The sequence below is a fragment of the Haliaeetus leucocephalus genome, unplaced genomic scaffold (assembly GCF_000737465.1).
Source record: "Haliaeetus leucocephalus isolate CR32 unplaced genomic scaffold, Haliaeetus_leucocephalus-4.0 Scaffold157, whole genome shotgun sequence".
NCBI classification, from domain to species: Eukaryota; Metazoa; Chordata; class Aves; order Accipitriformes; family Accipitridae; genus Haliaeetus; species Haliaeetus leucocephalus.
In genome coordinates this window covers 242,897-254,927 of record NW_010972593.1, presented here as the reverse complement: position 1 = coordinate 254,927, position 12,031 = coordinate 242,897, and the positions used below count along the sequence as shown (strand labels likewise).

At 42.9% G+C, this 12,031-nt stretch overlaps 1 protein-coding gene across 1 annotated transcript in view; it reads left to right on the top strand.

The window, feature by feature from the left end:
* INSR (insulin receptor) overlaps positions 1-12,031 on the top strand; it is a 53,560-nt gene that overhangs the window by 21,317 nt on the left and 20,212 nt on the right. The window contains exon 3 of the mRNA XM_010562180.1: positions 10,345-10,660. Within this exon, the coding sequence (XP_010560482.1) occupies positions 10,345-10,660 (316 nt within the window). The remainder of the gene's footprint in view (positions 1-10,344; positions 10,661-12,031) is intronic.

Here is a 12,031-nt window from a genome sequence, read left to right as displayed (position 1 = left end):
TCTTGGCACAGAGTGAAACCCTTTACCCTTGGAGTGGCTGGAGTGGGACAGAGACCGGCATTGTGATCAGATTCCCACCGCAGCCGTTCTGTGTCTAGCATGGGTTTGGGCAGCATGCTAAATGACTGTGCACTAAAACAGTTTATATGTCCTGGTAACTTAAGAAAAAAAACATCTGATTGGTAGAGATGGTTAGCTCTGCTGCACGGGAAAATTCATCTTCCAGATATTTCTTTGCACAGCTAGCCTTCAGGTAATACTTTACCTTTCTCTCTCCTCATCCTCTTTGGGCGGTGAAGTGGGAAGGGGGGATCTGGAATAAGTTATGTTCCTTCTTTCTCTCTGCTTCTTTTCAGTATCTTCATCCACAAACAAGTTCAATTTCAGTATCTATGTTTATAATTCATGACTATGCCATGAAATCTGTCCAGATTAAAATCTTAACCTCTGTCTGACATTTCTGTGTAGATCATTAGTTATCAGCTTAATCTCCTTGTGGTTAATCTTATACTTCCGCCCGTTTCATTACCTTTCTCGGTTATGGACAGCTCCACTTTCCTATTTGCTGTAATCTGCACGTCCTTTTTGGTGTAGATTTGCTCTTATTTTGTGTGTGTCAGTTACATTTTACGCATCTTTTCACATAACATATCTAAAATGCAGTCTCCTTTATCCCCACATAGCTGAATGTGTCAACTTAGCTTTCATCTTTCATGCCTTGTTTACTACAACATCCTCCTCTATGGCCTTGAGAAAAGCAATCTTATCCCTCTCTTATCTTTGCAGAAAGCAAAGGTTATACATTTCGCCTCATGCTTTGATCATATCGCTCCTTGTTTTCAGGACAGGGCTTGCAGGTAAAAGTAATGGCTTGTCTTAGACCTATGTTTGGAAAAATTAGGCGGACCTTATTCTTAGACCATCACTGTACATTGAAGCACTTTTGCATATCTCCATTTGTCTCGGTTTCTCAGTAGGGCTGATACCAACTCCCATCCTTCTCTTTTATGGCTTGTCGTGATGCAGCATCTTCTCTCATTCAGCACTAAGCTGCTGACTTCTTACTCTGGTCAGTCCGTGCTGCCGATCACTAAGAAATAAATCGGTCTGATGAGAAGCTTGCCCCTAGCACTGTGCTGATACGGTCACCTGGCTGGAGAGGGAGATGGGTCACATCCTGCTGGTTCAGAAAGCAGAGATCTGTATTCAAAATACAGTATGGATAAAGACTTTACATGCAATTACACTTATTTTTAGGACATCTGTGGCTGCGTGGACCACTTCACTGTGATTCTCTTGGGTCTTCTGGGATCGCAATGTGAGTGAGCAGGTTTGACGGGCGTAGGTTAAAGTGAACAGGGATGTTTGCAAGACGCTGTACATCAGAAAGAGTAATATATAGTTAAATATTAACGTGAAGCTTTCATGAGGCTCCCAGGTGGTGTGTCAACCACTGAATGATAAAAACAAATCCTTAGGTTGTAATAAGGATTGAAATTTAACAAGCCATAACAACAAAAAAGCACCCTCATAGCTGTAAGTAGAACAATGAACAAAGCTTTAAGGAAAAATTCCCCAAATTAACTTTAAAGATTCTGGTCTTGGTCTAAATTACAAATTCTTGGTTCTGATGTACAGAATCAAGTACAATATGAGGTGGCTGATGTCCAAACTGCTTTTAAAATTAACTGCTCCTTACAAATCTCCATGTACCCCAGAGGTTAGGTATGCTGAACAGTTCTGCCCCTTTTTATAGGGAGGTAGATTTCTCTTAGTGGCTCTTTAGCAAATTACTGTCAGAAGGACTGAAGCTCAGAATCTTCTGGCCTCCCAATTCTCACGTACCTGAGGAATAGGAGTGGGTGTGGTGGCTTGTTAATCTTTTTCAATTATAATTAAAGGCACTGACAGCAGCAAAGCCTGGAGTTAGTATCGGTTTGCATGGGGGCATTATATTTAGTGATAACTGGCTGGGGACTCCAGGTATTACCTGAAGATGTAGTGTCATTTTGGGGGCTTGCATATTAAAGAAAAACAAGCAAGCAGGCGGAGGTTGGTGGTTATTTCCAATCCCTTATGCTAAGCTCCCATGTAATTTTGAACACAAAGTACAAGGAGCAGGCTTGATCTGCTTGCCAGAGAATGGCACAACAGCAGTGTTGTAGACACTAGGTAAAGTATTTACAGCTTCTCGTCGCTATCCTTGTGTGCACTTTGTGACACTTGTTCCGCCTTTAACAGTGCTGCTGTGTTTTCAAATCAAGCTCCATGTTTTGGTATTTTGAACTTGATTGCCAACAGTTTAGCCGGATTTCTGCAAGTTGTTTTTACCTGCTTGGGGAATCAGCTTGACTGAAGGGTAGTAGGAGAATGAAAACAGACCTAGTCTTGAGTTTTAATTTTTTGTTTGTTTGTTTTTCGTCTTTGTCCCCTAGCTGTCACCACAGAGAGATGCTTTGCTCTAAGTTCATAAGGGGCTTGCTGCCATGGTATAAACACCACATGGACTGCTTAAAATGCATGAAAGGAAAAAGGTTCTTTGATCTTTATCCTGTCTGGGCAATATTAGGCATACTCGAGTGGGAGGCATCCACTTCTCTGTGTAAATAGATAAGGTGACAGGAGAGCAGGAGTGAAAACCTTCAAGGGAGAGAAACAGAAAGGTCTAGAAGATCTGTGAAATGAGAGCCTGTCCTGAAGGTTCAATGGGAGAAGATGAGGAACTTTCATAGCTGAGGTTTGTAGCCTAAGTCCTATCCCCCAAAATAAGAGGTTTTAGTTGGGCTGTCTTACTAACCCCAGCCATGGAGGTGAGCCATCGGATCTGAAGTTACGCAGGGCTTTGTACGCCTGGGCACAGGTACTGCATTGTGTCCTTGGTGTGGTAGCTGGAGAAGCTCGTTTGCAATTGTTTTAACTTCTTCAGAAGATAAAGAGCAAGTGACCAAAGGCATTGTGGATCCATTGCAGTTGATGACTTCCTCCAGGCTTCATCGTATTAAGATGGCTTATACGTAAATATATTTTTATATATTACATAAATAAAAGTATGTGTGTATGTATGTGTGCATGCATAGATGTATGAGTTCCTCCTAGTAAGTTTTCTGTATTCCTTGGCATAATTCACGTATGAGTAAATTTCTCTATTTTCAGAAAAATACGCCACCAGCAGTTGTAGCACAGAAGATAATAGATTACTCCACATTCTGAACAGCAGAAGGTTGGCATGGAAGAGACTGCATTTCTAGAGAGATCTCCTTTTTTCCGCTCTTTTCCTGTATCAACAACAGAGCTCAACCTTTTCCCCCTATCTCCATTCAACAACTTCCTTCACAGACCTCCATATTCTCCATTATCGCAACTGAACAAGGTGGCACACAACTCCAAACCCTTTTATCTTTTCTAAACTCACGTTTGCTGATCCTAACAGGTCCACACAACAGTACCAGCATCTCCTTCGGTTTTAGCTGTGGCGGCTGCTCTTGTCTGGGAGGATGCCTTGCGGGAAGCAGCCGAATACACAGGGTTTGCAAATGGCACCGGTCTTGTTTTGGAATATTTGAGACATTCCCCGTAGCTTCAAATGAGCACGTAACCTGTGAAAGGGTTGGGAGGCGAAACAAGTTTTTTCTTATCCTTACTGATAGACGAGATAAGAGTTGTAACGTTGTCCTGAGAAATGTCAATGGGAAGAGTTTCCTTTACGTTTTAGTAACAGTGTGTTGTTTTTGGAAGTCACTGTCTATGGGAAGGGAGGCACCTGCAGTTAATTTTATCTGTTCCTGTGTAAATACGGACCTCCTAACGTTCCCAACTTGCAGTTCAGTGGAGTTGTGGCATTATGTACTGTAATATCTTATTTTATAAATACCACTTTAATTTTAGTGCTGATTGTAAAACCTTGAACTTATTTGGCACTTGCTCCTTCCTGAGTTAGTGCTAAAAATTGAAATCCTGTGTGTGGATAACAGCATTTGAGTTGATGAGTTTTGGGAGGGTTGTTCCTTGGATGTCTTTGGCGTCGGGGAAAAGGGAGGAATAAATGTTGTTAGAGCAGTTGAGCACTGTGAGTAAGTGGCATAAAGTTTGCTTGAACTTCTTGTGGTTATTTCCTGAATTTTGCTTGATAACTACAGCCAGTGTCAGGTGTTGCTGGCACTCTTCTTGTAGAAGCATGTTAACCTCTTATTTTTTGTTCTGTTCTAGCTTCTGCATTTATTTTGTAGATTCAGGGAGGTCTGAGAGCGCTACTGTTGTTAGTCACTGAGGCGATCAAAAGTCCTTGTGCTCTTTACAGTCTGGTGGACCTCTCTAACTATGTTCTTGCCAGGCACGTTACTGCTGTCGTAATGCCCTGGGAGCAGTTTGCCCTGTGCAGCCCAAGAACTGCCGCTGGTGGGGTTTAGGGTTTAGGTTTCTGCCTCTCTGGTCTCGGTGACATGAAGAAATAATTGAAGGACATAAGCCACAGTGTAGAGGGGCTGACAGCACACTGTTTTTCTTGCAGCAACCCTCTGTCAACCCACTCTGCTACGGAGCTTTGGATTTATACCTAGTCCTCACTGGACACAGTTTTAATTAATTTTTAATAGCTCTTTTCAACCTTATGATACATTAATGCACTCAGATTAGGTGTCATCTTGACCTGTTCAGATCAAGTAAATGCTTACAAGAAAATAGAAGATCACAAGTAAAAAAAATTTAAAATTGTTTTACAGGTAAAAATTACATTCTAGAACTCTGTAACAAACACTACTTAACGACTTACTGAATTTGGAGTCTTTCTGACAGGAAGAGAATGAGTTAATCTTGAGGAAAAGTGATCAAGTAGAAAATGCTATGTATGTATAACATGATTTAATATATAATTTTATAAGGAGGTCAGATTCATATGGATTTCAATAGCAGCAATGCTGCTCAGCACTTGCAGAAATTCAGGAAACAAGCACAAACTCCGTAGTGCTAAATTAAGATCACGTGCTTGCAGCACACACTCAGAGGAGTTACTGCTGTGGGCGATTAGTCCTCGGGTTTCATTTTTTTTCCTTGTTGGTTTTGTTTTTGTTTAGAACCACAAGAACCCATTTCTACAGAGGTCATTATCGTGACTCTACAGTTAGGAAATTAAATTACAGTTCCCGCTGCAACTGTAACTCAAGTATGATTATATGTGTGTGTGCAAGACTATTCATGGATAAATTTATATGACAGATATTACAGCCATTTACAGTAGGAGAAAAAAACACAGGGAAATGCAGAGCACTCTGATACTGTTTCTGTGGGACTCTGGCTTTGAATTATATGCTTGTGCACGTCCTATAACATTACACTAACCTAAGCTCTGGCATTGAGCGATACGTATTGCGGCCAAAACAAGCCATTTTAAGCTGTGTCAATGCCGGGTTCGTACTGGCTTCCTCCTACGGTTTTCTCCTGGTTATAAATACGCCTCACGAGTCAAACGCTCACCGTGAGAAAAAAAACCCTGCAATCGCCAGTTACATTGCGTTAGCCTAATGAGTTTTGCAGTGTTGTGGGCAGAGAGCGGCACGGGCTGCCGTGCAAGCGGTGGGAGGCGAGGGCTTGTTTGGGGAGCCCCGTTCTGGGTGGCTGGCAAGGGGTTAAGGCGTATTTGCCTTGTGCAGATAGCGGAGCGGTTGGATGCCTCCCTGTGCAGGCAGCAAATGCATTGGCTGAGGTTGAGGGCGGTTCTCCTGCCGCAGTTGTTTTCTGTCCTGGACTTTGTTGGATCTGGAGCCTCTTAATTGCCTTGTCTGTAATCAAAATACCAGCTTGTGTAATTCATGAAAAAGGACCTGTCGGTGTAAGGCGAGTTTGCTTCTTGCCGCTGGCTCGTCCAGCGGCCAAGAGGAGTGACTTGCGTGGGATGGGGCTGGTGGCCCGGGCTGCCGCTGCTGACCCACGTTCACATGGATGGGGCTTGTTATTGCACAGTAGAAAGAGCGTGTCAATTCATGACAGATCGGTCCCAAAACCACGTGGGAACATCTGTCCCTGTACAGTATATATGCAGCACCTTGATGTTCATACGTGTGGTTTAGAATTCTTCTTAATGAACTGCGTACCTCTTATCATACCCAAACCACCATGGATTTGAATACTTAATTCAGTTCACCCAGGACACTGCTATTTAAACCCATCCAGTGGCAGAGCATCCCAAAGGAACAACAACACTTACCCTGAGTTACTTTCATCTTTTTTTTTTCCTTTTTCTGATAATTGACTGCTTTTCTTTTGTTAGCAGAAAGCAAGAGACAAGACCTGACCCAAGCATGTTTAATCATACTTCAGTATTCAGACACACTGTGTTTATTAGCTGAACAGCTTAATGCTTAATTGACTTGCCTGTTAAATGTGGATCTCCTGGTTACCTGTGTTGGCTCGGGAATATGTTTACAGTATCAGTGTGTTTTGTTTCCACCTGAAGCACAGGGAAGTGGCGAAATGACGGGAACGATCCACAGAAGTAGAAATTCCTTTGCGCTGAGTCTGCTGCCTTTTGTCCCCCCCAGCTGGGCCTCAGCAGCATGAAGAAATGTCAGTTTGAATCTATAATCAGAAAGGTTTGGGAAATGCATTGTTTCCTAAGTCTTTGGAGCCACTCTAGCTAGCTAGTTAAATATTTATTCACCTCTGGAACAACAGGTTTGAACCTCTGTCGGCTCCGTTTCTCCCCCATCCAGGGCAGGTTAGTTAAGTGTTATCTGTTTGTCATCTTTGGGACAGGGATTTTCAAAGTTCTGTTCTTAAAGATCTGATGAAGCGGTTTCGTGGCTGTGATGAACAGCTTTGCTCTGGTACCGGTGCTGAAGCCCTTTTCCTGCAGCAGCTTTTATGGTACAGTGTGGTGGCTTCTGCCCCTACCCCAAAATAGCTGTTCCCCTGTCTCTAACTAGGATTTATGAAGTTCCTGTTTGACTTTCTCCAGTTCTGGGAGGAATGAAGAGAATTTACTTTTTTCCCAATGCTGAGAGGGAGGCACTGCATTGTCCAAAAGTCCCGCGGCATTAACCAGAGGCTGGGGCTGCGTAGATGCTATGCCTAAGCATACCCTGTGCCTCCTTGGTTTGTACCGGACCATGCCACAGCCCCCAAAAGTGTGATCTCATTGCGAAGAGGTGAATCTACATGGGCCAATGACAATTATTGGAGCCTGCAAACCTCGATCACGAAGGGTTAATGAGGTGCACTTGGTCAGCATAAACCTATTCAATGTCATCCTGCAGTGAAAGCCTAATGTGGCAGAAAAAAAAAAAAAAACAAACAAAAAAAACCATCTGACCCATCCAGAGTCACATAGCATGGATGCTGCAGAAATAGTTATAAGAAGTGGCAGTGAAGATATGCTGGAGAGGTTTCTACGTGACTTTCAGGTGCTTTCTAGCATGCGTACTTTGATAATGCCAAGACGACATCTATTCAGGATCTTGCATAATGAGGATTTGCACAAAATAGTGATTGACAATTTCTGGTCTTGAGTGCTTAATGGAAAAAAAGATGTTGCCTTGGCTGCTTTGCTTTCTTCAAGCTGTCTTTTAGACATCAAAAGCTCATAGAACAGGAAAAAGAGAAGCATTAAGAACAGTTTAAAAATAGTTTCATTGTATCTTCTAAAAGCCTTTAGAGTTGAGAATTTAAAGTTTCTGCCCTGTGAATATTTGCAGCTGGGTTCAAAATGTGTAAATAAGCATAGGACTTTGAAGATTAGTTTCCATAACAGATTAAAAAAGTACAGTGTAGTGTAATGTTAAATAGGTGCCATGTGTCACTGGGTGTTTTGCATGAGGACCAACTCTTCTCAATCACCTGTCTGCTCCACTGACTCCTTGAGAAACAAATGTTGTCATTTGAATATTTTAAACTTTGTAGTCCTCAAACATGAAACAGACCCAGGAAAATACCCTTTTGCAGGAAGCTCTGATGATGAACACTGTGACTTGCGCTGCCAGCGCTCACCCTCCAGCTTGCACAAATCATTGCTGCATGCATTTGCTGTAGCAGTTACTTTCCAGCTGGATGCTAAACCCACTTCAGGGACGTGTGTGCTGCAGCCAGCGGTGGTACTAGCAAGCATGGAAGTCCTTGCAAGACATCGGTGTGTCAGTGCCCACTTAGGAACATGGGGAGGTGTGTGAGAAATAGCCCAGACTTTTTTCGCCCCATAAACCTTGATATTTTAGACTGGAATTATTAAGTTTGAAAGTGTTTTGGACTAAATTCTGGAATTTTCTGTCTTGTGTTTTTCTGTTGCCAATATTTCTCATAAACTGCAGCCATAAGTTCTGTTGTTAAACTGTGCTCCATCTGTGGCCTGGTAAAGAATGTATAACCATGCTTTTAAAACAAGCTTCTCATTTTATATTTAGTCTAATACAAGGTATCATCTGCAGGTTGCTTCTATTTGGCAGTTGCATTTCGATCAGTTACTATTTATGACAGGTTCACAAAATAAGACCTATTGCTAGAAAAGGGCAGAAAGTTGGTCAGCATAAAAGAAAATGAATTTGAAATACATGCCTGTGTTTCTTGTTAATGGATGAATCTTGAGGGGTGCACACAGAAAATACCTGCAGTGAGTGACTGACATGGAAGCAGTAAGATATTTGAGATTAAATTGACCTTGTGATAGAATTTCAACCTTATCCATTTCATATTTCTTCAAAGGATTTATCAGGCTGGAACAAACCTGAGGTTGCTCATCTTTACTATCCCGTCTACTGCAGGTATTGCTGCTTATTCCAAGAACGGCATTAACCACTTTAACACACTTAATTCTGCAATCCTTTAACATGGGGCAGAGCACGGCGGAGGGGGATTTTCTTCCTAACCACAGCAGGGGATTTGATCATCAAAACGTTGGTAGCACGCTGTACTATGGATCCTACATGCTGCTCATTTAGTTGAATAAAACTAGACCACGTTCCACTATTGGTCTGCTCATGCACATTAGCCAGAAATTAAAAATGTCATTTTAGCCCCTGCACCTCGGTGTGTCTAGAACCTCCCCAAATAAAGCCCCTTCTGCTTCAACACTGAATATTGGACAGAAAGCTTGGGAAGTTTAAAGGCAGATGATGGTAATTCAGCATGAAGTTACTTCGTCTGCCCAGCACAGATTACAAGAGGACTTATCTCTGTCTTCCTTCCCTGAGGGTGCTCAGACAGGACATCAGCAGCCATTCAGGTGTCCCCTCAGACAAAACTCTCCTCTTTGGTGAGAAGAAGGTGATGTCTTGATCTGCGTCTTGGCAATTCACCATACGGATAAATCCACGCCCATGTCCCCCGTCCCTCATCTAAAGTTCTTCCTCCTGCTGTTTAAATGGCTGCGTCAAAGCCGTACTTGGCTGTGGTGCTTGCTCTTGGAGTGGTGATTTCAGCGTTATTATATCTTTTGTGACTTGAAGTTCTGTGGTGTGTTCTGGTTTAAGCAGTTGGATTTAATTGGTTCAGCCTCGTTTGAGCCGTTAAGACTGAGCGTGAAGGTGCTGAGTGTGGATTTCAGAGTCCTTCCCTTCAGAGCTTCTCTTGATTTGCTCAGCCTCCCCTCCAGCTCTTTGCTCAGCATTAGTCATGGTGTTTGCTCTGAGCTATGCTCCTGCTTGGTTTCTATTTCAAAGCCCAAACCGCTCATTAAAAGTATTGTGAGGCGCTAAGTAACGGGTAATTAAAAAGTAAACCATAAAAACCTCAAGCGGTAACACTCGTGGGTGCCCTTCTTTTTGGATTTGCTGGGAGAGTCACCAAAGAGCTTGTGTTGGGTGCCAGGGCAGCAGGTTTCCTCCGGGGAAACCAGTGGCAGGTTGATAGACAGCTAGGAAGCAAATCCTGATAAAGCTGAAGGGGTTTGTATAAGTATTGTTGAGCATGCATTATTTGCAACATTACTGTGGGAAACTTAGTTTCTTAAACTAAAAAAGTAGAATCTTCTGGCTGAAACTGGCTATCGCAGGCTGGGAAGCTCTCGCTGTAGAGCCTCATCTCTTCTGGACTTCAGAAATGATGTTGGAGTAAGCAAAGCTTTCCTGGGAGCCTTGTAGTCCTGGACTGAGAGAAGAGGAAAACTCGTTTTTTTTTCTTTTTGAAGATGAGCATTAATGAATTGTGAGGGCGAATGATAACACTCTTCACAAATGTTACTAAAATTTGGAATTTACACTGAAAAGTGTAGATGAGACAGACATCTGCGTTTCATGGATGCCTCTGAAAAGAAAGTTGCCAAGCCAAGCAGGATGAAATGTTGCTGCTCATAAGCCTTTCACGGTCATACGTCATCGGGTTGTGCTGTGGTACTCAGTTGCCTTTCATCTTTTCTCTTCACAGTTTGTCCACCTGCCTGCAAGTCCCAAGGCTGCACCTCTGATGGTCAGTGCTGTCACAGCGAATGTCTTGGGGACTGCACAGAGCCGAACAACCCTGAAAAATGCGTGGCTTGCCGCAATTTCTACCTTGAAGGCAAATGCGTGGACACCTGCCCCCCCGGTTACTATCGCTTTGAGGGGTGGCGTTGTGTGACCTTTAGCTTCTGTCAGGAACTGCACAACAAATGCAAAAATGCCAGGGAGTCGGGTTGTCACGTCATCCACAATAACGAATGCGTTCATGAATGCCCATCAGGGTACATCATGAATTCCAGCAAGTAAGTACAAGTCTCTGCAGGTGAAGAAACCATGCTGTAGTTTTTGTACTGTGCTTTTCTCTCGCTTGGACAGAGGGTCTGTGTTCTGTGTCAAGACCAAGAAAGGTTTCCGGCATTGGAGTGTCTGTGACAATTACCTGGTCTACTTTAATATGATTTGCAAACTAATACCTTGCTAATTCAAGCCATTAAAAGCAGACAGGTCTACCTGCCATGAGCAAGTAGTTTATTCTTCCCTTGGCTTCCCTTGTTTCCTCTCAAGCTTGGAAAAAATGGGAAAGGGAGATTGAGGGAGAGGGCAAGGAAGAGGAGCATCCTCAAGTTGGAAGGGTCCTTCCGTAATTAAGCAGGACATGGGAGATGGCCAACAGAGCGGCTTTAGTAGCCCTGCTTCCCTTCCCCTTCAAAGCAGACCTTGGACTAGAAAGCCTTGCTATTAAGCAGAATAGGGACAAGTCGTGTCTAATGAAAAGAGCATAGCGTATTTTGAGAGGATCATTCTCAGAATATCTGTTCCTCATCCCTGTAATTACTTTCAATGAGCAGGTTCAAGCTGTGCCAGACATATATGGACAATGTAACAAACAAGTGTAGCATGAATCAAAGCAGGGAACAGCCATTCTGTCTGTTCCCAGAGTTTTTCAACAAAGGAATTAAATAATTTGTTGCTGAGCTGTTTATCACTGAAAACTTTGTTGCTTGTCCCACAATAACATTATATATTGTGATGAGTCAGATTTTCTATGAATATTGGTAGCTTTGTGCTTGCATGTATTTGCTCCTGCCATAATAATTTCAGGGAATTCACTCTTAACAGGACTTTTTATTCCATTTCCTGTTTTGCTTTTCAAAAGAATGAACTAGCAGCCCCCAAAGTAGATATGCTGCTTGTGTAACGGCAGCCATTCCCTCTCTCCTATGCTTGTTCCAGGCTGCTGTCAGTAGGACCTCACAACACTACTCCGTGCTTTTCCTAGAGCATTTATTTCTCTGAACTAGTTGGGAACACATTCTTGTGGTGTTATGACCAGGGCAAGCAATCCTCTTGCTGCCATTTAAGAAGTATTTCCCCAGAGCACAAAGCACATGCTTGCTTGCCTTTTTTTAAAGCAACTTTATGTACAGTCCTTAATCAGAGGATTCCCAGATGAATGGCCAGCTCTCTGCTCATCAGTTACATGTTTGGTTAACGATCTTGGGATGGAGGCTGGGCCTGGGTTTCCTGATCTTGAAGCCCCTGGTATGTACAGCACCAAGCAGCATCGTTGTGGATGGGCTATTCAAAATAGTCAAAATCACTTCATTCTGGTTTCTGTTATGTAGGAAGGGACAGAGTGATTAGTGTTCAAACTGTGGAAATGACAACTTAAA